The following is a 27,540-nucleotide window of genomic DNA, read 5'->3' as shown; positions in this document are numbered from 1 at the left end:
GTCGCTTCTAGGGTCGGTTTTATTTAATAAAATAAAGTACAGCGATCATCCGGCGGGGGACCGGCGTCCCGGGGGCATGGGGCACTCCCGCCGCTGCCCCGGCCCGGGGACAGCCCCCCTCCCCGGGCTGGCGATTCTACCTGGCGAGCGTGTGTGACCGGTACCGAGCATGCGGCCACCAGAGCTGCGGGCCCCGGTGAACAGCAGAGGAGCATGCGGGCGGGCTGCGGTGCCCGAACTAGCTAGGGACCCCCGGGGGAGGCCGGGCTGGGCAGGCAGACGGTGGCACGAGAACCGGTGATGGGGAGTACAGAGTAGTTGGTGTGGGGAGGTGCCGGGCGCTGCCCCGTGCAGCGCGAAGCCAGGGTGCCCAGCAGCGGAGGAGCCAGCTCAGTTGGAGGAGAGCAGGGAGCTGTGGGAGGACAGGTCCATGCTGCTGGCGCTCAGACCTCTGCTCTCCGCACGGAGGCCTTGGGTGCCCTGGAAAAAATACAGTGCCCATGAGGTAGGTACCTGCACTCCACCCCCATGCCCGAAAACTGCCACCACAACTCCTGCACCCCTTGCCTTGCAAGCCAGGATGGCCCTGGTGCTGTTGTCACACACAGGAGCTGCTGCCTTTGCTCCCACTCTATGGCTGAGCTTTGTGGGGAGGAAGGTGGGTACTTGGAAGCGACATCTTCAGATTTGGTGCTCTGACCTCAGACGAGGGGCTACAAACCAGGGCTTCTCAGCACTGCATCCTTTCGGGCCCACTAATATGCCCCCCACCCCCTGTGCTACTGGCCACAGCCCCCAGCCTCATGCACAGTCCTGTACCAGCCCCACCACTCACACTGTGCTTACCTCAAACGAAGCATCACTAGACTTGTGCAGGTAATTTAAGGACGCAGCTCGTTTCATGCTATAAAGAAGCAGAGGAGAGCAGATGTGATTGTGCTGTGTTTGGTCAGACCCAGACACACAAGGTGGCAGGGCCCCCATCTGCCTTTTACACAGCCTGACCCTCACACATACCTGGTGTTTCTAGGCTCCAGGGGACCATTGCCCTGCAGTTTCTTGACCAACATCTCACTGCTCCTCCGTATCACATCCCGGATTTTTCCCAGAGAGCTGCTGCGCTGGAGAGTGCCACTGCCATCCTGGACACAGAGACACAAGCCAGGGTGATGGCTGAGTGGCACTGATCAGGCTCTGGCATGCTGCTGATGAGTGGCTGGAACTGGCTCCAAACATCCTCTCGCCCATGTGCACTGAGGGTATAGCCCTGGCCCAGAGCAGGATTACTGCTCACTGCATGGTGTCCCCTCACCCGGTTCTCCACACGACGTGATAATCGTGGAGTCAGGGACCCCTGCTGCTGTTGTCTGGCTCATCCAGCCTGATAAGCCCTCCTGCCCAGTGCAGGTTGCTGACTTGCCCTGGGCTGCCAGCACAAATGGCATCTGCACAGTCCTGCTCCAACATGACACAGCTCCATCACCTGCAACAGCTCAGGCAGCAACTACCAAGGCGGTCCCAGTGGCCAGGGAGGCAACAAGGGAGTCCCAAGATTAGGGATGCTTTTGTCAGGCCAGGACAGGCTGTTGAGACTTTCATTTCAAGGACTCTCATTTGCTGCTGGCTGGAGACCATCCTCATCCTCCCCCTCCCCTTGCCCTTCTTCACCACACCATCACCATTCCTCCTCTCTGTCCAGCACTCATACAGATGCACGCCCTGGTCCTGCAGGCTCACTCACATCACACAAGATCATTTCACATTGCACACACGGCCTTGTCCCAACTCTAACACCCCCAAGACAATTAGCTTTAGCCTTTGGAGCAATTCAGGCAGCTCCACTGGGGATGGATTAATTTGGCTGCACCAGCACTGTGTCACCAAGCAAGCACCACTGCACTCCTAGGCCCCCCAACTTCACCTGCATGCAGCCCCACTAGCTACCCTAGGGGTGGCACTTTACAGGGGCTTTTCATGTCTGCCTGCTTTTTCAGAAGACCAAAACCAGCCTGAAATCTTGTTGCTGAGCCTGTTTCCTCCCACATGCTCCAAAGTCCCCAGTACTCAGTGAGGCACTCTCAGCCCTTGACAGGCTCCAGTCCACCTCCCGCACTTTGCTCCACATGCATGCAAGGCACGAGTTGCCAGCATGACACCACACCATGCCACCGTGTCATCATGCCACCAAGCTGTTCTCCTGTGGCCTGGCCTGCTTGTGACACCACTGCTGATGTGGAATTACTTTTGCTCCGCTGGCCTGATAACACCAGTCTTCCCTGCTCCTGCTTTGAATGGCCCCTGGAACACTGGGGCAGAAGAAACAGGTAAAGTGATGGCAAAAGCCCTTTTACTCCTTACAAAGATGTGAGGGAGCCCTTTTGAAGCACTCCAAATGACCAGAATGCCTTGTGTCTCAGGCTAGCAGCAGCAATTACCTCAGCACTGCCAAAGCAGCTCTGCAGGTAGGCAGGGTCTCTGCCTTAGGCCACTCACCCTCCTTGTGCTGACCATTACAGATTGTGGCCCTTGGGGAAGGCTTTTCCAGTGCTCCCCTGCTCCAATTACCCAAAGCTGATCCAGCCCTAGATTGTTGTCTAACAGCTGACCAGGACTCTTCCTACCAGCAAACCTTTCTCCTGGTATTCATCTCATCCCTTCTTGGATAAAACAAATGCATTGAACCTCTTCGCATTCTCATTGGGATGAGGGATTTCCAAGTTGAGAGCCATGTGTTGCTGCTGCAAAGGGACCCACTCACCAGAAATGCAGAGAGCACCCAAAGCAGCAAAGTAAACAATTCAATTTCTGCATGAGGCATCCGAGGCAGGTTTTGGATGGGCTGAACATCAAGTGTGTAGCATTAGCAAAGATGCAGAGGTGTCTTTTGCCTCCCCACCAGACTTAAACTGGGTCACCAATCTCCCTGCAGGGTACTGCTATGCCAGGCGCTGTTGCTTTTCCCAGGGCACATAAACCAGGGGTGGAAGAGGGAACACAGCTGGGACAGGGGAGCAGGACCATGGTACAAGGGCAGCAGGAACAGGCCAGGAAGTATGCTCTTATATATCAGGGCTGGAGGATGGAGCCACATTTTCCCAGCTGCCGTGATGCAGACTGACTGCAGACCAACACCAGAACCAAATGCTGCTGCATGCTGGGTTAAAAATAGCCTCTCTTCTCCCCTCACTCCGTTTTCTGACGGGTTATTTTTAACCCAGAACATTTATGGGTTTGGTTTGCCGCAGAGCCCCCACCCCATTGCACCCACCAGGATGAGAGCATTCAAAAAAAAACCAAGCAGCTCCACCACTAAGCTCCTCTCCACTGCATGCTCCCACCCTGCCTAATGCATGGAGGCAGAGGACTTGGGCAGGATTTGGCAGCATGTAGAACTCAGCACTGAGGGACACAATGAGGTATTTCTTTGGCTAAACAGAAATGCCTGTTGGGGAAGGTCCAAGCTCAGTTGCCCCAGGTCCGCCCTGCCACACATGGTTACAGAGCTGAGGTTAGCAGCAACTCCAATTTGGAGGACAGGGAAAAGCACAGTGGAGCTGGGTCCTTCATCTCCAATGCTCAGCCTGGAAGAGGTGCCCTGGGGGCAGCACATGCCCCTGTAGATACACAGACAGACACCAAGCACCCCCAAACCTGCTCCAGCAGCATTTGCACCCACCACCCCAGAGCTGACCGACGCTGGCCTATAGAGCATGGAAAGAAGCACAGGGCAGCAATTTGGGTCAGTCTACCTTTAATTAGAGGTATGGTTGTTACAGCACCAGGTCCAGGACATGGCAAAGCACAGGGGCAGGTGGCCCTGAGGTCCAAACATACCCTGCACTGGGAACTCACCACTTTCCAGAAGCATGGAGGCAGGGAAGGTACAGCCCTGCAGCACTCAGCCCTGGGATCCACACCCCATGATCCTGAGGACAAGCTTCCTTTCAGTAAGCACAAGCTTCCAGGGGAGCAGCATGCATATACCCCAAGGCCTCTGCACCACCACAGGAAAGCCAGGCCCAGACAGACACAAGCACATTTAGTATCACAACCTGCCAGCTAACTAGCATAAAGAAAGGATCTAGCTAAATAAATAAGGAGGAGTCCTGTGCTGGCCCCTGGGCTCTATCCAGCTGCCTACAGCCTTCCCAGCTTTCTTCCCAGATACGAGAGCCAGGGAGGTTCCCCTCCTATAGGAGGCAGGGTGAGAGTGTACACTCAAGGATGTGAGACCCAAGACAGTGGAGGTCTGGCCCTGGGACACATTCCATATCCCAGTAATGACTAACAGCACCAGACCCTGTGAAGGCCTGAAGCCATCAGAGGCACTGAGCCACCCCCACACCCCCTCATGGTCAGCACTGTGACCCTGTTGGTAACAGAGTTACACATTTCCCACCCACTTGGCTAGGGACAGCCAGACTGCAATCAGCCCCACAGACCTGTGAGCAATCCAGCCCCTACCCCTGCAGCAACGTCTGTCCGGCCATCCCATCTGCTCCCACCGGCTCAGATCACCTCCAGCCCTAGCCCTTTGCTTCCTTACATCTGTCTTTGTACCTTCTTTTCCTCCCAACCACTCTGCTCCAATCCAGGCCATTCCCCATCTCAGCCACTTCTAACGGTCTGGGGTCTGCCCCTTGCAAAAAAACTCTCCTCCTATCCCTCCTCTGCTTTCAAGGAACAGCAAACAACTTCACCCCCACTTCTCCCACCAGCCACACTTAAGAACCCTGTAGCAATCGGGGGCTGATTCACCCCTTGATGCCAGGTGAGGAACCTGGCTATAGCATCCAGGCAGGAAGTCACAGCCAAACATGCTTGTGCTGGCCAGCTCCTGTACATAGTCCTTGGCTGTTGCCCCCTCACCTCATCTTGGATGTACAGTAGCTCTATGGACTGCCCTACACTCCTGTGCCCCTGCAGAGAGACCCACACACTGCTCCTGGGTTACAGAGCTCAAGCAGGGAGGAGGGGAGCAAGATGGGGACTGCCCTGTGCTGCAGGGAGAACCCATCCCACTGGGAGCCAGCACAGGTTTGCTACAAGGCACTAATACCAGCTAAGCCTACAAGAAAGAAAGCAACTGGGCACATGACAGCCCTGTCTAGGCCAGGCCTCACTGACCCACAACAGCCCTCCATCTTCGAGCCTCTGTAGAGATGGAGGGAACAAGCTAGGAGGGCTGAGGATGTCTACTGACAATGGAGTCTGTAAGCCTGGAGTGAAGACAATCCCTGCAGGCCCGGGCCCCAGGGATGTGCAAGGGCAGGCCAGGGGTGGGGGCATGCAAGGGGATGGTGGCTCGTCACCCTGGCCTGGGGGAGCTGGCAGCTCCTCGCAGATTCTTCCTGCTCTTGCTGGCCACGGGACTGGAGCTGGGCCATGTGGCCAGGCACTCCTCTGCAGGCGTCGCGGTGCCCTCGCGCGCCAGGAGGGTTGGGGGACTGGCGTGGAGTTCTCGCCGAGGAAGGAGGGATGGTGTGGAGGAAAAGTCGGAAGATACAACACAAACATCCAGGTGACTGCGGTGGAGGGGAAAGGGAGTCTCGGGAGGCATTTAAGCCTAGTGCACAGAGAGGAGAAAGACACAATTTACAAGGCTGTGAGGTTGTAGGTCACCTAGGGAGCAGGTGGGACAAGGCCCAGGCTGCATGCAGAGACCACAGGCCGCTTCTGGGCAGGGAAAGAGTCTTGTGAAGCTGAAACTGTGGCCTCACTTTGCTAGTGGGCTTAGTGGACTGGCAGGAACAGCTTAGCTCAGGGAGGAACAGCCTGGGTCTTCTGCTCCAAGGGCTCCCTGCTCCTGGGCCTTGGGTACCCACCAAGGCCTCTGCACCATGGAACTGGTGCTATCCCCCTGTTCTCACATCCCAATTACCTGGGCAGCAAGCAGCTGGTCCAGGCCCTGAGGTGCTTCCAGAGCTGCCTATGGGCACAGGGCACTCTGGGGATTCCCACAGCCCTGCCTGCAGCAGAGGACAGCTAGGGGAGGGCAGCAGAGGCTGCTTTAAGGCAGCACATCTGAGGTCTCTGGACCAACACAGAAAACAACAGGCCATGATGGACAGGAGCAGCAGGAGCTGCCTCAGCCTTCTTTTGCAGGGAGCTTCAGTACAGGGCAGGGCTGCTGGCTCAGAAGAGAAGACTGGCTATGTGTGCAGTAGGCTGGAAAAGGAATCATGTGGCAGCAGCTGTGTCCCCCAGGGTGCTGGGCTAGCCCTCAAATCCTCTATTTACAGCTGTCTGGGTCAGGGAAGCTCTGCTAAGACCCCTGGGCAAGGGTCATATGAGCAGGGACTATTCCCTGATTCTGGCTGTGGGAGAGGGTGGCACTACCTACTTGCCTTAGGATGATCAGCTCAGAGACTGCCAGGAAGGTCTCCCAAACAATCACCAGTGCTAAGAGATCACCCAACACCAAGTACAGTCAGAAGGAGCTGCAGAAAGACACCAGCCAGCATAGGGACCAGGTGATTCTAATCCAAACCTGCAGCCCTCCCTTCTGTGCTTGTCTTGCTTCCTTACTAATGGTGAGTGCAGGGGCCTAGAGCTGATGCTTAGCCAGAGCTAAGACCTTCTTTGGTCCTGATGCCAAGACTTGGGGCAAAGGACAGCCTTGCATCTGGTAAAACTGCTGGGTCTGTTTTTCAGATCCCGTTCAGCCACCTCCTACGTACAATCCACAATCAAGAGAGCCAGCAGGCTTCAGGCTTTGGGTGTTGAAGGGCTGTCATGGCAACAGGGAAGAAAAAGAGGAAGGGAGGGAGCTCATGCAAGTGGGGATAGAGCAGAGCCAGGTGGGGAAGGGTTAGTGACAGCAAATGTAAGGGGGCAGCGAAGGACTGTGTGCTCAGTGCCTTTCCTGTGCCAGGTTACAACAACCCCAGCTACTCTATGCTCTCAGAGTCTGCAGAAGGAATGTAAGCATTAACAGCCCTTGAGCCAAGCACCCACCAGCACCATGCTCACTTGCTGCCTCTTCTCCATCCTCCTGCTTGCAGGAGACAAAAGGCACCTCTTCCAGCCCTGCATCCCTACCTTTCTCCAAACTCAGTGCTAGTGACCAAAGTCACCCTCAGCCTCAGAGCAAGCCTAGACAGGTTCAGGTTGCCCTCTCAGTTCCTCAGTTAACACCAGTCTCTTGCCTCCACTGGTCAGCCCCCTCTGCCATTCTGCAAAGACCTGCCTTTTATCCCCTCTGCTTGGCCAGAGCCTGCTGAGGGCATGAGACCAGGAGAGGGGGACAGTAAAGATGCTGGTTACTGACTATTCCTGTGCCCTGCAGTCAGTCAGTCAGTCAGTCAGTCAGTCACAGACACACCAGGCATATCACACACACACACACCCCTGCCCAGGTTCAGCATCGTCAGTGGCACAGTGCAGGACAGACAGCCAAAAGGCTCTCACAGGCTGGGTGAGCCCGAGATGGGGCTGATGCTCTCAGCCAGGGCTTCCAGAGGGGAGCAGCAGGGAGAGATGTTAATAAGGTTACAAGCCTAAGATTAAGGGCAGAACAGGACCAGTTCATGCTGCACACTGCCAGGGCCTGGCAGCTCCCTGGAAGCAGGAGCCCTCAGCTGGGAATATCTGTTCTGTACACCAGAAGCCAGACCCAGACACGCACCTTTGCGGGCTGGCTGGCTCATGCCAAGAAAGGGGAAGGAAATGTGCAGGGAATGAATGGAGGCAGACAAGGATGCCACGACAGGCCACGCAGGGACAGCCCTCAGCCAGGCTGTCCCTTCCCTCTGGCAGCCGGCTGAGGCCATTCTTGATGGTGTCTTGTACTTACCCCGCTCCATTCCACGCCCATACTCACTTCCTCGCTACCGTCTGTGGCATTCTCGTACTTGACGCTGCCCCCCAGGCTCCGATGTCTCTCTGTGCCATCCCCCTCCTTCAGGATCTCCACCACCTTCGTCTGGTTGATTGGGTCAATGCCCTGCAAGTAGGAAAGGATAAGGAAGAACCGTGTTTTGTCTTTCCGTGTTCCTTCCCTCTAGAGATCCACTGTGCCATCATTGTGCTTGGCTCCTGTTCCGTCTCTTGACCACTGTCCCATCACAGCCAAAACTGCCCAGCACAACCAGGATGGAGCCAAATGCCATTCTGCATTTAGCAGTCTCTGTTTGAACTCCCAGCTCAGTGAGTCCCCACAAGGCCATAACCAACCCTGTGGAACAAAGGCTTGCTACCCCAAAGCTGATAGCTGTTTTTCTTCACATTTTGAAGCATGAAGGATTCAGCTGTCCTTCAGTCTTGTGCTAGGTGCTTACAGCTCCTGCTTTATTATTTGAGGATTGAGAGTAGTTTAAGGCAAGAAGTACTCTAAGAAATTCTAGGTATTTTTTGCCTCTGGACAAAAAAATTAGGGTGAAGGAAACATCCCAGTAGGCGTAGTTCTCCCCAGTAGCTGACAAATCCAGTAACCTGCCTTAACCAGCTGCAGTATTTCTGCACCCAGTGAGCCATGCCTTCCCCACACATGGACATCTGCTCCATCCACACACACATGCGCCACTCCACACACCTACACACATGTGGACCTCTACACAATGCATCCCCAAACACCAAAGCCCTGTGGTGTCATGGGAACATAAACCAAGAACATCAGAGAGGCCCAGGAGAGTCCCTCACCACACCCTGACCAAGGCAGTGCCATAACATGCCACCCCAAGCCCTGCAATGCCCCCCACACCAGGGAAGGTCCCTCTGGGGTTACCTGTCGCCGGGAGCGAACCGCGCACTCCTCCAAGGTCTCGGCTGCCTCCAGCTTGCCCTGGCGCCGGTACAGCGCACCCAGGTTCCTCAGAGTGGTGTTCACAGTTGGGCTGTGGTGACAGAGGGGAGGTGAGCAGGAGCCCTCTGGTCACCCCTCTAGAGTCCACAGCTGCCCCCAAACCAGCTCTTACCTGCTAACCTTACAGGCCTTGTACCAGCCACCATACTCAGCATAGGGAGCACTGTCTCTGTGCTTGCTCTACAGGGTGAGGAGAGAAGAGAGCTGTTAGTTCCATACCCACCGCCCTTCTCTGGCCTGAGCTCTGCCACTGGATGCCAGGGTCAGACCCCAGGCTGCACCCCTGCACCAGCTCAACCTTTGGAAACACAATACGCAAATGCAGTGATGAGGCCCAGCAGTTTCCTGGTAGTAAAGTTAAAAGCGTGTTTGTCCCAACAGACTTGGGCCACAAACAAAAGTGATATCCTAGTTTCAGGAAGGAGCATAATCCCACCTCCTTACCGTCTTCCAGGGTATCAAAGGCAGCAGGGACAACACAGCCTATTCTCATGGCATAATGGAGGGCATGACACCCCAACCAAAACACAAATGGGAGACAAAACCCAACAGACATGCCAGTCTCCATGGGCACTAAATCCTCAACCAGGGGTACCAAAGGAATCAGCCACCCACATCCCAGCCTTCTGCCTACAAGGTCAGGCTTGCCCTACAGCAGCTCAGCCCAGTTAGTTGTCCCCTCCCCATGCCCAGCCTTTGCACCCCAAAGCTGGCTGGCTGGCTGGCCCTGTCCCAGCCAGCTGCAAACAGGCTGCCAGCCAGAGCAATAGCACAGGGCACAGCTTGATGCACAAGAAGGAAGATCTGGACAACCCACACTCCAGGGCAGTAGCTGCTAGCCCTGGGTCCGTAGGACCACGGCACCAAGCAGGTGCAGGGAGCCACTGCTCCACAGCACGAGTTACCCTCTAGCCCAGAAGAAACTCTCTCTGTGGGGACCATTTTTCTCACTCACTCCCACAGCACTTTTCAGCTCTTTATCCCACATGCCAGAGTTTCCCTGTGCCATAGGCACATGTAGTTTTCTTCACACCAGAGCCTACACAGCCTGGGCAGGCACCAGGGACAGGGGATGCCTGCTGATGGCATGAACTCTGCTGCCAGGAAAGAGGGGCAAGGGACAAAAGTAGTCAAGCTCTGTCAGAGGAATTTAATACATTTTAATAGAAGATATGGAAACAGCACATGGCAGAGCACATCAACCCCAGCTCCTGGGCCAGGAATACAAGCAGGTCTGTGACTACTGCTGCTGCCTGGACAGGAATGCCAGCCCTGCTTGGGGCACAAGCACAGCTGCCTTGAGGACAGGAATCCCAGAGTCAGGGAAAGAGACTTAGCCCTTGCCTGAGACTCACATGCAAAATTAATCTCGTACTCCAACTGTGAGTCTCAGCCTGCTCCCTTGCCCCATGGCAGAGCTTGCATTATCTGGAGCATAGCTTCATACTACAGCTATCTACATTTGACCCCTAAATTCTCTGAAAACACCATCAGAAGAGTCTCAGTCCCAGACAGGGCAGGGGAGCCCAGTCTCTATTCCAGCTTGGATTTCTCGAGGATGGTGCTGCAGCAAGAGCAGATTCTTCGCAGCAGAGCCTTTGCAGTACAGCACCCACAACAGTGTAAAGCTGAGCAGTGCCCTGCACTGGGAGCCATGCAGAGTGGTTCAATGGGAAGGCACAGGATACTGTGGGAAGCACCTGCCACTGCCCTGCTTCTAGGGCTGCTTTTAGGATGGGACTCACAGTCACTAAGTCAAGCCTGCCCGACTGTTGCCTGAACCCTGTAAGGTTGGGGCCGGCTCTGAGGGCAAAAGAAAAGGAGAGTCCCACTGCAGGTAGAGGACTAGATCAGAACCCTTCATTCTGCTGCTTCACCCACCTGCCAAAAAACAAACAGGGCCTTACACTTGGCAAAGACATGACTGCTGTGTTTACTGACCACAGAGCAGGGCCTGGGCTGCAGGAACAACAGTAGCTTTGCCTTTCAGCCTGGTCCAAGGCAAGCACAGTCCATTTCTATCCTCTTTCAGAGACCAGCTAGGGCCTGCCCTGTGCAAAGACCTTTTCCAGATATGGCTCCATTTCCTAAGCAAGGTGACAGCAGCAGTTTCTTCTTGACATCCATTTTTCCCTAGAGCCTTAGAGCTGCTTCAGAAGCCACTTGTGCTCTGGGTACTGGCAGCTCTTCAGAACAGAGTGCCAAGGCCTTGCAGCACAACCCTCTGCCATCTGCCATCTTCCATCATCTGCATGCCCAAGAGGGATCAATCGCTAAAGCAGAGAGAGCATGCAGCCATGGCAGAGAGACTGAACAGCCCTGCCCAAGGAAAAACACCCTGCTCTCTGATGGGCCTTCCCTCCCTGCTGGCCCAGGGAGAAGCAGTGCTGTACCCCCTCTTCAGACACCTCCTGGCCTTGGCAGCTCTTCAGACTGCAGCTTCTCCAGGAAGAAGGATATAAGAGACAGGGTGTAATAAGAGAAGATCAAATCCCCTGGGATCAGACTCACCTTGCTCATCTCCTCTCTCTCCTCTGCATGCATCCAGATTGGCTTGTGTTCATCTGTGTGGGGAAGAGTGCAAAACAGGTCCACTCACCACCCCATGCTGTTCTTTGCCTCCTAAACAGCCCAGCACTCTGTCCCGAGAGCTAGCACTTCGTCAGAGGGAAGTGACACTACAGATCCTCCCCCTAGTCCCTGGCCCAGAGTCCCAAGAGAGGCAACCGACACTGCAAAGGCAGGACAAGGGAAGGAAAGAACAAGTCCTCCCAACAGAAGTACATGTGCCAGGTGCACAAGAGAAACTTCAGCCTATGCTTGAGCATGATTGTGCCATTTACTATTCCCAGCCCTGTAAAGACTGGGTTTAGACTCCTGAGAGAAGAGGGAGAATAGTGTAACACACTAGAATGGCGGCATCTCAAGGGCTGTCCAAAGCAGGGGCCCTGCAAAGCATCCCATCCCTCAGTCTGGGCAACACCAGAACCAGGCAAGTTTAGGCTGAGAGCCAGGAAACCTCTCCCCAGCCCCAAGGACTTCTGCTGTACAAACCATCCACGGAGCCGAACTCCTTCACGTGAGCACGGGTAAGGATCTCCTTATACAGCACCTCTGCATCTTTGTATTTGCCTTGCTTCAGGTAACAGGAAGCCTGCAACCAAAACAAAACAGCTCCAGCACCACTGGGAAACAGATTAAACTCTGCCCACCACTTGCAGCTATTGCTCTGTCTCTAAGCACCAGACAAAGCTCATGTCTCCCACAGCCCCCCTCCCCAACACCACATGGCCTCTCCCCAGTGCCTCACCAGGTTGTTCTTGGTCTTGGCCACATTGGGGTCATCAGGACCCAGGCAGCTCTCGTAGATCTCCAGGGCCCGGCAATAATAGTACTCCACCTCATCATACTTGCCCTGGTTCTGGCACAACAGGGCTAGGTTGTTCAGCTGCTTGGCCACATCAGGATGGTCTTTGCCTAGAACCTGGGTGAACAGAAGAAGAGAAGCCACAAAGACTGCAGCAGACTCCTGGAATTAGTAGACATCAGAGTCCCCCTAGCACATGCCTATGTCAGACAAAAGCCAAGGTCTGGAGGAGCAAGGAGGAGAAATTCCAGCCTCCACCTCCTGGCAGGCGTCTCCAGAATTGCAAACACTGGAGAAACAGGAAAGGTGGTGGCAGAATCAGCAGCTGAACAGACTAGATAGGCCCTGGATCTCCCACATGAACTGAAGTAATGGGAGAAAGCCCACAGAGAGAGATGAAAGGAGAAAGAGCATGGGAGACTTGTACCTTCTCACGGATCTCCAGGGCTCGCTTACACAGTGGCTCTGCTTCTTTGTACTTCCCTCTCTTGCCATAGAGAACAGCCAAATTGTTCAAGGTCGCTGCCACCTACAGAGACAGAAGCTTCTCCATGAACCAAAGCAAATTCCAGCTGGACCAAACAAGGGGCACAAGCAACACTAACACCGACTGTCCCATTTCCTCCATGCCTGCAGTACTGCTGCTTCTCAAGAGAAGGAGGTACAGAGATAGACGGCTGCCCTGGAGGATTGCAGGATCCAAGAGAAGCCAACTCCTTACAGGCCATTCTGAACCAGCCAGCAGGAAATACTGAATCATAAAACACTGCTGAAACAGTGCCCCAGCAGCACCCAAAGGTGAAGAAGTGATTGAAAGAGGAGAGAGACACTCACCGCGGGGTGGTCTTTGCCTAGAGTCTTCTCACGGATGGAAAGAGCATCATTCAAGAGGTGTGCTGCTTCTTTGTATTTGTTCTGATCCCTACAGTGCAAAGTCAACCAGTTATTTGGGATTTGGACACTACAGCCCAGAGCAGGGAGAACTATGAACAGTGCTCCTTCCACACAGACCCACCCTTCACAGTCCTTTCATTTCTCCATTCCTCCCTGCTTTAGTCAGTCCCTAGTTATAGACTGGAGTTTGGCAAACCAAATAGCCCATCTAGGCCAAAACCTTTCTGAAAGGCAAACAACAGGAAGCTTGGGGAGCACCCCAGGATGTGCTGTAAAGGGAAACAGGAGAGGCAGAAAGCTGTCCTGGCCCAGTCCTGCCCTTCCCACCACACTCACCTGTACACTAGTGCTAGAATGTTGAGCATGGTAGCCACATCAGGGTGATCATGGCCTGATGTCTTTTCCAGGTCCTCCAGTGCCTGCTTGCAGAGTGGCACAGCCACCTCGTAGCGTCCCTGGGAGGCGTACTGGATGACAAGGTTGTGGAGGGTGCGCAAGCGTGCAGGAATCTCATAACCTCCCTGCTGGGCAGCTGCCACAGCACTGCTGTGCTGGTGGGGCACTGTGGGCACAGAAATAAACACAGCACAGTTGGCCCAGCAGGTTTAAACAGACACAGGCAGCTCCCATGCATGAACAAACACTTACATCCAGGACCATGCTCCTCCTCCTCATTTGGGAATAGGTCATCCAGAGAGTCCTTGGTGGAGTCACCCTCCTTCTCCTCCTGAGAGGATGAGAATCACAAATACTGTTGGTTCTCAGCAGAGACAGCAGCAGCCTGGGCTGAGTCAGTTGCCAAACTCTTGGCCCTTCTGCAGCCCACCAACATACTCAGTTTCTTCTGCTGTCTCTGCCACCATGTCCCCCCACAAAACAAAATCCAGAGACTCTGCCTCATGCAGGCCCCCTTTCGCTGCAGGGATGCATAGGTGCATCCATGATTCATGGGATACAGGGTGCATGGGAAGGGGCAGAATCCAGGGCAATGTTATCACACGTAGGCAGTTCTCCCCGTCCAACCTCCCAGACCCACAAAAGCAGCTGCTCAAAAGGATTGGGGCATACCGAAGGCGAGACATCCTCATCGTACTTCTTCAGCTGGTTCATGAACTCAAGGTGTTTCTTCTCCTCCTCCAGCTGAGCCACTGTCTGCTCACTACGCTGCAGCTTCTGCTGGGTGTTGGCAAGCTCATCACGCAGCCACTGGTTCTCCTGGCACAGTCTCCGCACCTGAGCACGCAGCTTCTGCTTCTCTGACTCCACGGCATTCAGATGGTTGGACAACGCCATCATCACCTTGTTAAAAGTCTCAGTCAGTAACAACCACAATTCTGTCTCTCCCTCACATGCATGCTTAGGGTCCACCCATGATAGCCTTCTACACTTAGCCCCTTCCCAGCCCTGCAGCTTATGGGAAATGGCCACATATCTACCCTTCCTCTGTCAATCCCAGGTAACACCTCAGGGATCACCCACCACTCTCACCTGAGCTTCTCCAAGCCCCAGTTCTATCATCTCCACTGACTTGCGGAGCAGGTTGGATTTCTCATGCACGAGATTGGCTTCTTCATCCTTCTTCAGGCACTTGATGGTCTCCAGCAAGCTGTGCAGGATGGAGTTGTGTTCATTCTTGAGAGCTTCCAGCCCTTGCATTACCAGCTTGGTGTTGGAAATTATCTCCTCTTGGCTCAGCTTGTCCAGTTTCTCCTCCCTTGGGTACACCATGGTGGACATAGTCCTATTCCTGCAGCCCTGCACAGAGACCAAGACAAAACCAGAGGGCCCCAGGGCTGTTTCAGAAAGCCACAACCAGACAAGTATTACAACCTCCTTCAAGCAGTCAGAAACAGCATTTAACTGATTGCCTACTCTAAGCCTTTCTTCTTCATCTTCCCCTCTCCCTCTGGCAGCAGGCAGCTGTCAGGGCACGTGCCTCTGCTCTTATGGCTGGGAGTGCTGGCAACCAAGGCAGGTGACCCACATGGATAGGAGACAAAAAGGCTACAACCAGTGATGACCTCCAACACCTCCACACTCCCAGCAGGGGGAAGACTAATTTAGCTTCTATTTAAGAGCAGAGATTTGTGGTTAGCAGAGCTGGGGTTGCAATCTATACACCTTCTGCCCACAGACCACTGATGCAGAGAGGCTGTTAGAGCTCCGCACCTCTTCTGACTCCAGGAGGGAACACAAAGTGGAGGGATGCCAGCTCAAAACTTTCTGCTTCCTCAAAGGAAAATCTCCTAGAAGAGCATCTCAGATAGGGAGGCATCAGTGGTATTACTGTGCCAAAATAATGCCTGACCAGAAGAGTACATCCTGAAGATCACAGCCTCAGCACAGAACTGCCATTGTGGCACTAAGGGACATGCCACCAGCAAGACACACCACACCACTGCCTGACTGGGGAAGCTCACATACACCAACAGCTACAGTCACACTAATATAATTCTTTTGCAGGTGTTGATTTGAAACACCAACAGGTTTTCCATCTTCATTCACGCTGCTGCCACCCCAAAGACTCCTAAGGATGAGCTAAGAACTCTGTACTCCTTCCCTGTCCTGCTCCCCCCAGATATACAATGGGAAAGTACCCAGCTACTGCTTTTGCACAGCGACACCAAGCACTACAACCCACAATGTTAGTGTGGCTGCAAGATCCCTGCATACAAAGTCCAGGAGCTAAAGAAACACAATAGGCCAGAGGCTGAGAGAAAGAAGAGACAGGCAAGACCCCTTATTGCAAGACCCTGGATGCTGTATGACTCATTCATCTAGCACAGTCACAGCCTCTTCCACCAGCTGGGCCACCCCAGCAGCCTCCTCACATTACTCAACAGTAAAGCCACCTCCCACTTTGCTATCAGGTCACCCCAAAAACAGCCTCCTGCAATGCCCTGCACAGGCAGCACCTGCCCAGCAGCACCTCCTTGCTACCTGGAGCTGGCAGAGGCCTCTGCAATCTGAGTGCCCAGGGCCCTGCTGCCATGAAGCTGGCAAACTGCCCAGAAGCTACACAGGAGGAGGCGAGAGGATTACTGCCAGCAGAGATCCGCCTTTGACCTCCTGCCGGACCCACCTCTGCATGGTTTGAGCTCTTTGTTCAGCAGCTGCCTTGTGCCAATTTTACTGAGAGAACAGAAATACTGTCCCAGCTACAAGAACAGAGCAAGCAGAGCTCCCCTTTCTGGCAGGGCTCCTCTTCTCCTCACCTGTGCACCCTGCCCAAGTGCCAGGGAGCTACTGGGGAATGGGTCCTGAGCAATAGAGAGGCCCAGCTTCCTCCTCACTGCAGCACTTAAAGTGAAGATGACAAACAGCACTGGGACAATTGTTTCAAGTACACACATCTCATTATCAAACCCACTCATGTCCTCTTCTTTAGCCTCACTTTACCTCCAGCTGTTTTATAGGCCTGAACTCTCAACTTCTTCTTTGGTTTCTGTTCCCATGAGGTACATCCATCCCTCAGGAAGAGGAGCAAACCCTCAACACACAGTGGAGACCTTACTGAACCCTCAAGCAGGGCTTCTGCCTCGTGTCTCTTGAAGACTGGGTTTCTGTTCACACCTCTGAACAAGAACTGAGTCATCCTCCCCCAAAGTCACAATCCTGACTTCACGTTCATTTCATGATCTAGCATCAGCACCAATTCTGAATCATACTTCACTGTATCTTTCACTTTTGGGTATCTGTCATGCTCCCAATGCAGTTAACCCTGCACATTGGGCATTTCATACCAAAACAGTCTCATCTGGATCATGACACACACCAGTTTGCTTTGGAGAAGACTATATGATAAGAATAGCATGAAAAACCTTATTAAGGTCAAGATAAAGGACATAGACTATTGTTTCAAAAGTAAAAATAGGTTTGCTGAGAGTTGGTTGCAACTGATACCCTATCTTCCAAACTCATTCTCCAGAAAATGGCAGCTAAGCATTCTGGTCCACAGTTCCCCTGGTTATTCTTTTTCCCACCTTTCTGACACACCTGGAGTGGGATCAAGTGCTCAAGCAATAAGGAAAGCCCTGCTTAATGCAGACTTCTGCAGGTGAGCACAACTCAGGAAGAAATGTGCAACAACTCCCAGCCCTAGAGAAAAGAGGTTGTCAGCCCAAAGGGTGTTAGTGCTGCTTCATCTGGCCAAGCACTCTCATGCTCTAAAATAGGTCCAGACAGCTTCCCAGGAAGGCTCAGCAGGCACTTACCTCTTCCACAGAACCCGAAGTAATAACTGCTAAAGGGTTAAATGGCCCATCACTGGTTCCAACTTAGAAGGAAACACCGTGACTCGCTTGCAAACAGGGAAACTGGCAAGTGGAGGTTCTCTGGACCACAGTCAATGCTTGGGACAAAAGAAGATACCCAGTAATGGCCTCATACCCAACGTACAAAAAACCAGAACTCTGCTCTGAAACTCTCACAGCTGAGCAGTACAAGTCCCTGTGTGTACTGGGCCAACTGTGAAATACTGACATTTTTCACAGCAGCATCACTTATGCCCATACAGACATAAGTGTTATAAAGTTATGGTGCCATCTTTAAGAAGTGTAATACAAACACCTTGGGAAGAGGAACATGTTACAGAATAAAAAGCCACCAGACCTCACACCTTGCTAGGTAACAGAGTCAGAAAGACAAGACCCAGATCCATAGAAAATCAGCCTCATTAATTCCACTGTAAACATAACTGCTCCTCAACTGTGAAACTGCTGCATGTCAAACCATCAGCATCTCTACTATAGCAACACTTTCTTCAGCCCTTCCAGCAGAAAATGTTCACGCATTTCACAGTCCTCACAATCAACTTGTTTTTTGAAACTGCAAAGATTTCAGACTGAGAAGGAAAAATAAACCAAAGCATCCTGATCCACAGCATACAAGACTCATCCTACCCTGCAACTACATCCTCAGATCCTTCAAGACATCCCAAAAGAGGATTTTCTTCTCTCACTGGCTGTGCAAACATCTGTAACAACCTCAGCCTTTCTCCCCTAGGGTGACATCCTGGAAGCATAGCTCTGCTAGGTACCAACATGTTTCCATGTTCAACAGTGGACAGAGGATTGTCCAGACTGGACAGAGGGTACAAAACCTAAGAACAACACAAAGCTGGTCAACAAAAAAACAAAGAGGAGACTGCTGAGAAGTCTTTTGAATGCTGCTACCTCTTGTACAGCAAAGAAAAGCAACAAACACCAGTGGGAGCTGACTTAACCGTCCAAAGCAGGAATTCCCCCTCAGAGATCTTATTTCTAGTTCTTCCCAGTGCTGTCAGGTCTATACACTCAGTGCTCAGCCCTCCAAAGAGGAAACACTCACTATGGCAACCAACGCCAAGGTCAGGCAGGCTGAGGCTGCTGTATATGCACCCTTCCTACTCCTTCACATTCAGTAAGGGGCACTGGATGTCCTTTGCCCAGGCAGAAAAAACACTCAGAGGTTTTCTGCAGAGAGGAGGGGACACATCATGGTTTGCCTTCTGCAGGGTGGGGCTCAGACTGGAATAGGAAGAAAGAATGCTTTTCCACCAAGCTCCTTGAGAGATGGAGAGCCCTGTTCCCAGCTTATCCTCCTGCAGTCCTCATGGACCTGCAGGTGTCCCAGCCCAGGTCTCCACCCGCAAATTTCCGCTCTAGTTGGCACGTCTTCCCTATTTACAGAGAGCTGCTAGAATAGCCTGCCTTTCCGACAACACCCATCTCATCTCCCCTCTTCTGCTCCCGTTTGGAGGACAGAGGAGGAACATGCGTGCACTGAGCTTTGTGGCAGCTGCAGCAATCAGCCGGGAATCCATCAGCAAGTACATCCTGCCAGGCAAAAACCTTCCTCCTGTATTCAAGTGCATAACCGCAAAATCGCTAAGCATCAGCAATTTCAGCAGCTCATTTTTCTGCCTCCCAAAACTGCTCCCACATGCGAGACCTTTAAGAGGAAAGAGCTGGAAGCTTCACTGCTTCTATCTTCAACCCACAACATCTACAAGGATGCCAGATTAAATGGGTTCAAGTGAATCTTAAAGCTTAGGTTATGATGCCTAATGCTAGAAGACTATGAGAGTGGGGAGCAGCACCAGGAAAATCAGGAATCAACTACAACAGGACAGAGATCTCAGGTCTAAAAACAACTCTGATAATGCAGTTCATCACCTCTGTGCATGCACAAGACAGTAACTGCAGCGTTCTTCAAACTGCATATAGTCTGCCAGCACTTTCTGTAAAGAAGTGAAACTGATTTTCAGCAGCAAATTCTTCCATAGGAGAAGGTGATCCGAGGATATAAGTGATGTAAGGTAGTTGCAGAAAGACAGCTAGGTTCTGGAAAAAAGCATCCTGTGGAAAAGAGTATGTCTGACCAACAGCAAGAACAAGTGGCCACATTTGGGAGATAGACAGCAATGGTTTCCATAGAAATGAAAACACAGGGCATTGTCTTGCTTCATCATAATTATCCCAGTCTCCTCCTGAGAGACATGCTTTTGCTACCTGGAGAAACAGCAAGGTTATAAATTTGGGAAGCAAAACGACTTGATAAAAGTAGGGAGGGTTTTTTGATGTGTTTGTTTTTCCTTGGATCTCTGCCAGCTCATTACTGTTGAGCAACAAAGGGTCTCTGGAATGACTGGTTGACCTCCAATGAAGCTAGAAGTGAGACTACAAATAAGACAGTGAGTTCTCACTCCTAAGGGGCACTGCAACAAAACTAGACCTAATATTTTGGATGCCGAAAAATAATAGAAAAGCAGTAAAAAGCAAACAGAGTGACAAAGTTACAGCCACCACAGAGGCTGTGTCATGAGCACAAATTTTCTTATTTTGATACCACAGTGTCAGAAAGCAAACAGATTGTAGGAGATTACAGTCAGCTGTGCAGTGCCTCTGAGGCTTCCACTGCACAGCCAGGGCACACTGACACTGCCAGGAACATCTGCACACTGAAACACCACTGCTAGAAGAGCCACTGTGCCCAGGGTCACCACCCCAGGCCACCTGGAGCAGAACCACAGAAAAGGGACAAACTGGTGCTGCTGAGCTCCACACTGAAGTTGGTATTTCCACAGATGCTCTAATACGGGCAAAACAAGAAATGCTGAGGTTCACCTGAGGCAGAGAGCAGGAACTGTCCTCTGTGATGCTTGTTACTGTTGCCAGAAATGCCTGGATGCTCCCTTAGAGTGGCTAGGAACACACAAAGAGGACATCAGGAGTCAGCATCCTGGGAGGTCATACCCAACATATCTCTGAGCTTCAACTGTAAAGTCAGAAGATTCCACTCAAACTCTAATGTCCATAACATTCTCTGCCACCAGTTGTCTCATACATTTCTACATCCTACTGCCAAAAAAGAGGACACCTAGAGTCCTGTCTTCTGCTCAAAGTTCTTTCCCAATGTCAGCCTGCAGCCCAGACCTTTCTTGCACTGCAGACAGTCTAGAGGGTTAAACCAACACACAGATGACTTCAAGTACTATAGAGGGACTGTTGTGTTGGAACTTTTCCCTCAATAAGAGTCTGGCTTGAGTATTACTTGAAGAGTATTACTTGGAATGAACGCTTAGAGACCTCTGGTCTATTCCCTCACTCAAAGCAGGTATCTGATCAAGTATCTGTGTCTAGCTAAAGGACCCATCTCCCAAAAGGGAGATCCCACAAACTCTTCAGACCCTGTACCATGACTTAACCATCCTCTTGTGGGAGAAAAAAAAAAAAAAAAAGGTAAAAAAATTCTTCATCTGAATTCCTCAGATAAACTCAATGCATTTGCCTTTAGTGAACACCTCTTCAGGACAAAGGAGCAAGGCACCACAGCACTAGAAACTGATCCAAGGCCCAGAGAAAGGGAATGCAGTGCCTTTTTCCTTCCAGCAGGGTTCTGCAGGGGTTTTTGGATTCCCAAAGCAATCCACCTGCAGCAACAGAGCATGCAGTAAAGGCAAGAAGTTGTCTCCTATGTCCCAAAACCAGGACTTTCCTTGGCATCCAGACATCTCCTCATATGGCTTTGAAGCCAGTCTCCAAGCCCAGAAAGACCAGTTTCCCCAATCCTCAGAGTCATGCATAACACAGTACAAGCTGACTGCCTGTCCAGGGGATAGGGAGGGCTGCCCAGGGATCGAGACAGGATTGCTTCTTTCAGCAGCTGACACATGCCAGCTCTAGCTGACTGTGAACCTCTGGGGTTTTTTCCTAGATACTGGAAGGCTTGTGTTGGGAATGTCTGTGCTAACCAGCGGGCTGCAAGAGGCCCAGGGGACGAGGACTAAGGAACTAGATTTGCAGCTTGAGTGGAAGCGCTCTCCCACAAGGAGACTGGAGCTAAAGGGAAAGAGCATGAAGGGAGTCTCTCAACACCCCTCGCTGTCTCAAAAGCTTCAGCTCCCTACCACCCACAATCTCTAATAAAACACACAGCGTCACATAACCTTCCAGAGACCGAGGGCAAGGTGGTGATAAGGGGGCTTTACAAGGACTTGGCCATAGTGACTCATGTTCACACCACTACAGAAAGAACACAGGAGCTTCCCATACCCTCCCACCTTCCAGTTCACAGCTGGAAATGGACAAGACAAAAGGTACTGCTGTTTGTTCTGACTGATCATAGCAAGCAATTCCTGTATTATCAAAGCATCATGCAATTCCAGTACGGATATGTACTCTGAGGAAGACAGAGCAGGTAGTTTGGTAGGCTTTGTATCAGGTCATTCACTCCTTTCAAGACCAGAAAGGTCTCACTCCATTTGTTAATACCAAAGAATACAGATATTGAAATCAACAAGGGTTAAAAAAAAAACCAACAAAACCCTACAAAACAACCAACAACAGCAAAACCAACTAACTAAAAAAAACCCAAACAAACCAGCACTGATTTTTGCCATTAGCAGAAAAACACTTTGCTCTGGTTGTATATCATATTGTTTACAACCCCCCCCCCCCCCAAAAAAATCCCAGTTTTTTGTCTGGGAAAACCTGCACCTTCCAGCAGGCCATTGGAATGAGAACAGCAGTCATCACCACTCCCACCAGCAAGCTTATGCTGGCACCTCCAGATCAGCTGATAAGACCTTGTTTTTAAACTTGTTCATGTCTGCAGCAGCTCACCAAATCCATTCTGCATCTGCTGCGCCTGGGACTACAGCGAAACACCATTAAAACATGTTTCCAGGCTAGTGGAGACAAGAGCTAAGCAGCTGGAACAGAGCCAGGGCAAGCATCTCCTCTCAGCTTCAGAATCTGATTGGGAGTCGCGCACTATAAAAAACAGAGCGAGAGCCATTACCTTGCCCTGACAGCATGAAGCAGTATTAAAGCAGGCAGAGTAATTCCCAGGAGCCAGTGCCTTTGCAGGCATCTGTCTAATGTGAGGGCTGTGCACTGGATGTGCCTGAGCAGTACGGGAGATAACCAGGATGCAGATGGGGCCAGCAGGAGCTCTGGAGCCGCTCTGTGCGCCCTGAAGGGCCCTGGTGTGCCCACGCTCCCCCCATGGTGTACGTGGGGCACCCGCAAAGGCCAGCTGCAGGCTGCAAGTCTGCGCTACTATTTCCACAAGCAAACAGGTTTTGTAAACCGCAGCAAGGCAGACGAAGTCACAAGGACAAACCTCTACCTGCATAACAAGCAGAAGATCTGTTCTATCTCTGGCTCCCCTGTCTGGCTAGAGCTCTTTGAGGAGCTACATGGCTCTTTCCCAGCAAATTAAGCATTTATCCAGCAACTCTGCCAAGGTCAGAATTTTGCCACGTGTTCTTTGAGCCCCAAGAGCCATTTTGGTATTTGGGGTTAATGCTGTTGTTTCAACCTGGACATTCCTCCAAAACAGCAGATGAGAGAACACATGCTTCCTGCTCCTTCTGCCAATTACAGCAAAGCACAGCCATGTTTATTTACCCTGTGTCTGAGCTGGCCAGATCTTTGACCTGATGTGTGCTGAACACCACCCTCTTTCCTCACAAGCACAGGCAGGGGTGTTTTCCACATCTCCAAGGTGGCATGGCAGAGAGGAGACCAAGGGCACTAGAGGAGAGTTCCATGCCCGAGCATGGAACTGCAGCAGAGTGCCAGATGCCAGCTATGCAAGACGCAGGGAAGCCTGCTGTTTCTGGTAATATGCTGCTGCCTCCCACCATTGTGCAGATTTCTCCCGGCTGCCTGGCCAGAGCATTCTACCGCAGCACCATCCCCCAGCTCTTCTTCAGACACCTCCTCCCAAGCGCATCCTCTCCTTCACAGAAGCTTACCAGCGATTCCCCCAGCCCACCACTTTTGGTAGGGTGCATCTCCATTTCGGAGAAGCTTAGGAAGCAGCTAATTAATGAAAAGACGGTTTGGGGCGATACAAGGCTCTTTGAGAGCTACTGCTGTATGACCTGCCTCCGTCATCGTTTCTCCGGCTTTGTCTGGCAGCAGGAGGCACGCCCGCTCCGTATCCTTGAAACAACAAGCCGGAGAAACCCCTTCACCCCTCCGAACCACCACAGAGAAATTCTGCGCCCACCTGGCTAAGTGAAAGCTTCACAAGTGAAAAAAAGTTTTCACCAGCTCTGCCTGAAACTGCGCATCAAAGCGGTCCTTTGTTCCAGGATGGCTGGGCACCCTGCCCGTCTCAGTCACCGGATGGGAATGTCCCCCGCCCCACGCCGCAGAGGAGCGGTACCTGGCTGCCTGCAGCGGCTTGTCCAGCGCCGGTGCTCGCGGAGGCGGCGGAGGAGCGGCGGCCGCGGCGCTGCGCGGCTCCGTCTGCCGCGCTGCCCCGGGAGCGAGCAGCGGCGCAGGCACCCGGCGCTCGGCAGCCAACCACACTGCGGCAGGGGGAGGGGAGGGATGCGGACAGGCTCCGGGAACAGGACGGTCGGACGCTCTCCTGGGAGCGCAGAAAGCGCCACGCACGCCAAGCTCACAGCTCCCTCCTCAGGGATCCACGGCAGCGCCCAGGACCAGGGCCGAGCCCCCGCGGCGCCGCCAAATGCTGCCCAAGGAACACTGGCCATCATCGGGCTCCTGCTCAGCCCACCAAAGCCCTGTTCCATCCCACCCTCCATCCTGTGGCGGAAGGTTTTACATGCTGTTCTGTACCACCCTCGCCTGTGTCCCCACTGGTGACCCCATCCCAGCCCCTAAAGCCAAGCTGGTGTAGCTGCAGAGCTCCAGCTGCGTGGTTGCTATCGCTGTGCCCACAGCAACTAGCCAGGAGATCTGGCAAGGCTGGAGCCCTGTTATGCTCACACTGCGCAGTGTGGGGCTCGGCCGGGTACTGCTGGGAAGCGCTTGTTCAGTCTCTGGCTGTTCTCAGAGAGAAGACAATGACATAGGATCCAGCTCGGATTGCTGCTACAGCCATCACATCCATGGTAACACACAACTATCATGGTGCTCCCTACGATGTCCCCAGCTACCTACATCTGCCTGAACCAGCACTGCACCGGCCCTCCTCAAGAATTCCCCCAGAAGGGGAAAAGGTTCAGGTGTCCCAGGAGGAATAGCCCAGCCATGTTGGCACGCAGGCTCTCTCTTGCCTCATCTCACAACACGTATTTCTTTCCTAAAGCACCTTGCTGTCCTCCGTTCCCTAGTTCTGGAGGACAAGCCCGTCTGGCTGTGGGGCACGTACAGCTATGGAACGCTTACATGTCCCATAAGTTACATAGTAGGAGCGCAAACATACATTATTTGTGTTACAGTGAAAGCCAGTCCTGGCAATGAAGACGCAGACTAATTATAGAACAGTGAATCCCGCAGTCTGTGCCCACAGCACCCTGGAAACAGCCATGGCCGGGACTTGGGGCTGACCCACAGCTGCCACACACAAACTCCGCTCCTCCCTCGGGGGCTCCCGGCCTCCGCCGCCCGTCCCTGCGTGGCACTCGGCCCTGCCCGCGGGGAGGCCAGGCGCTCCTGGCCAGGCGTACCGGGAGCTGCCCGAGCAGAAGGGGCACCGGCAGGGCTCCCGAGCCAGCGGCTCCCCCGGTGCTGAAGGAGGCTGATCCCGCAGGGCGCGCCTCGCCGGCTCCAAAGTCCGCAGAGCCGGCAGCGCCCTTAGCGACGACCCCGCAGCGCTACGGCGGGCACGGCCCGAATGCTGCCCTCGCCCCCGCTCGTTCCGCTGCCCCAGCTACCAGGGCAGACTACCACGGTCCCCGAACCACGCCAGCCGCAGCCCCACTACAGGGACCTCCCCAGCTGCCCGCGAGGGTCCCACCGCCCCCCAGGCCGGCGGGGGAGCGTCGCCCCGGGAAGGCCGCCCCCGCTCCGGCCTGCGCCGCCGGGCTCCGTGTGTCCTCCCCCCGCCAGGGCCGCCGAGTGGAGCGAGCGAGCCCCCATAACCCCGCCCGTCCAACCTGCTCGGCGCAAGACCTCGATGGCGGTCCCCGTCGCTGTCCCGGTCCCGGCGGGGGCGGGGCGAGACCCGCGGCCGGCACCACCCGCCCTCTCAGCGGCGCAGCCCCTTTAAATCCAAGATGGCCGCCGCCTCCGCCTCTCCGGTGGGAGCGCGCCACCTGCCGGCGGCCGCTGCTCGGGCCCGCGGCGACCCCGCCCCGTCCGGCGGCGCCTTCCCGTGGCCATGGCGGCGCTGGGGCTCTGCCGCGCCTTCGGGGCGCTCCTGCTGTCGGCGGGTCCCCGCCGGGCCCGGCCCCCGGCCCTGCCGCCCGGCCCCCAGCCCTGGCTGCCTGGGCCGGTGTCGGCGCCTGCCGCCTGCCGTGGGCTGGGCGGCTCGGCGCCCCGCTGCACCACCGACCCGCTGTGGAAGTGCCGGGCCAAGTACACCGTGCGGCCCGTGGGCATGAAGAAGACGGGCGGCCGCGACCACACAGGTGGGCGGGCGGGCGGGCGGGCGCAGGAGGGCTGCCGGGGCCGGCTGGGCGCGGGGGGTCCCGCCTGCAGCCGCTCCCGTGTCCCGCAGGCCGCGTCCGCGTGCGGGGAATCGGTGGGGGACACAAGCGGCGCTACCGCATGATCGACTTCCAGCGACTGCGCTACGAGGAGGGGGCCCCGCCAGAGCCCTTCACCGAGAAAGTCATCAGCGTCCGATACGACCCTTGCAGGCGAGTGCGGGGTGCGGGCTCGGCCCCGGGCCGGGGCAGTCGCGCCAGCCGCGGCCCCCTGCTCATCCGCCGCGGGCTCTCCGTGCAGGTCGGCTGACATCGCCCTGGTGGCCGGCGGCAACCGCAAGCGCTGGATCATTGCCACGGAGAACATGCAGCCAGGGGACAGCATCACGAACTCGCCTCACATTGGCAGAATGGCAGGTGCACGCCAGGGCCAGGGGCAGCTGTGCCGGTCTTGCTGAGGGCTCGTCGGCTGCTCTTTGCCCAACTTGTCAGCTTCTGTCTTCCAGTGTCAGCCCGCGAAGGGGACGCATACCCACTGGGGGCTCTGCCTGTCGGCACGCTGATCTGCAACCTGGAGAGCCACCCTGGGAAGGGAGCGCAGTACATCCGGGCAGCTGGTGCGTCCCCACACAGGGAACCCACTGTTTGCAGGGGTTTGGCTGAGCAAAGTGGAGAGGAGGGCGGGGGGCACTGCTCTGGGTGGCCAGTGACAGGGAGTTGCCATCTTCTCCTCATGTTAGAGTGCAACACATCCGTCCAGAAAAGCAGGGGCAGCTCTGCCCTGTTGGTTCCTCAAGGCCCCTGTCTTCAGCAAGAAATGCTGTATTTAGTACAACAGTGGGGGGGCTTTGGGGAGTTATCGGGGTGTGCTTGTCACAGGGTGAGATCCTTTGTTCTGCTGCTCAAGGTTGCTGTCTCCTCTCTTGCCTGCTGCAGGTACCTGTGGGGTGCTGCTGAGGAAAGTGAATGGGACAGCCATCGTGCAGCTGCCCTCCAAAAGGCACATGCAGGTAAAGGAGCTGCGCTGTGCCTGGCTCCACTGCCTGGGCATGCAACCGTGTGTCCCCAGGGAGGGCTGCAGCTCTTCTCTGTCCCCTAGGTGCTGGAGACCTGTGTGGCTACGGTGGGCCGCGTGTCCAACGTGGATCACAACAAGCGGGTGATCGGGAAGGCGGGCCGGAACCGCTGGCTGGGCAAGCGCCCACACACAGGCTTGTGGCACCGCAAGGGTGGCTGGGCTGGGCGCAAGATCAAGCCTCTCCCACCCATGAAAAGCTATGTCAACCTGCCACGGGTCAAAGCAGTGGAGTGATGCCTGGGGCCAATAAAGCGTTTTTCATGCCACTGCTGTCGCATTAGTGATGCCTCTTATGTGCAGGGCCTTTCCTTGCTCTCCCACGGGTCAAGTTCTGCTGTGTTCAGTCCCTGGCAGGAGTGGGACTGCTGGCAGAGATGAGTGTGGGGCTTGGACTGCCTTGGCTTGAGTTTGAGATTGGTGGGTAACTCGGTGCGGTCAAATAGCACAGTCGTGTCAAACCTAGCTGTAGGACACCCGAGCTCTTCTCTCACCCTCAGCTTGTGGCTCAGTGAAGGCAAGCGGACGGGAAGGTGGCTTCCAGCCAAGGTGACTGGGAATCACGGACC

At 54.2% G+C, this 27,540-nt stretch overlaps 2 protein-coding genes across 5 annotated transcripts; one reads left to right on the top strand and one right to left on the bottom strand.

Moving 5' to 3' along the window:
• Nucleotide 1: 1 nt before the first annotated feature.
• Nucleotides 2-25,550, bottom strand: KLC4 (kinesin light chain 4). 4 transcript variants are annotated; one of them, XM_058836985.1, is made up of 16 exons: nucleotides 25,405-25,549; nucleotides 14,553-14,819; nucleotides 14,133-14,363; nucleotides 13,713-13,791; nucleotides 13,401-13,626; nucleotides 13,005-13,092; nucleotides 12,598-12,699; nucleotides 12,114-12,287; nucleotides 11,858-11,957; nucleotides 11,315-11,367; nucleotides 8,916-8,983; nucleotides 8,726-8,834; nucleotides 7,796-7,945; nucleotides 1,018-1,142; nucleotides 847-904; nucleotides 2-480 (listed from the first exon to the last, which is right to left on the bottom strand). In XM_058836985.1, exons 2-16 carry the CDS (start codon nucleotides 14,799-14,801, stop codon nucleotides 391-393), a joined length of 1,902 nt encoding a protein of 633 aa, XP_058692968.1. In that variant the 5' UTR covers nucleotides 14,802-14,819; nucleotides 25,405-25,549; the 3' UTR covers nucleotides 2-390. The 4 variants fall into 4 exon arrangements, with proteins under 4 accessions (XP_058692968.1, XP_058692969.1, XP_058692970.1 ...); XM_058836986.1 differs by having other exon boundaries at nucleotides 7,823-7,945; XM_058836987.1 differs by lacking the exons at nucleotides 2-480; nucleotides 847-904; nucleotides 1,018-1,142 and adding an exon at nucleotides 3,735-5,566 and having other exon boundaries at nucleotides 25,405-25,550.
• A 38-nt stretch (nucleotides 25,551-25,588) lies between these two features.
• On the top strand, nucleotides 25,589-27,240 carry MRPL2 (mitochondrial ribosomal protein L2). The gene is made up of 6 exons (XM_058836989.1): nucleotides 25,589-25,878; nucleotides 25,968-26,109; nucleotides 26,198-26,313; nucleotides 26,403-26,513; nucleotides 26,833-26,906; nucleotides 26,996-27,240. Exons 1-6 carry the CDS (start codon nucleotides 25,629-25,631, stop codon nucleotides 27,206-27,208), a joined length of 906 nt encoding a protein of 301 aa, XP_058692972.1. The 5' UTR covers nucleotides 25,589-25,628; the 3' UTR covers nucleotides 27,209-27,240.
• Nucleotides 27,241-27,540: the final 300 nt, after the last annotated feature.

The sequence above is a fragment of the Poecile atricapillus genome, chromosome 3, assembly GCF_030490865.1.
Source record: "Poecile atricapillus isolate bPoeAtr1 chromosome 3, bPoeAtr1.hap1, whole genome shotgun sequence".
Classification (NCBI taxonomy): domain Eukaryota; kingdom Metazoa; phylum Chordata; class Aves; order Passeriformes; family Paridae; genus Poecile; species Poecile atricapillus.
The sequence above is the reverse complement of the archived record's forward strand: the minus strand, read 5'-3'. Positions and strand labels throughout refer to the sequence as shown.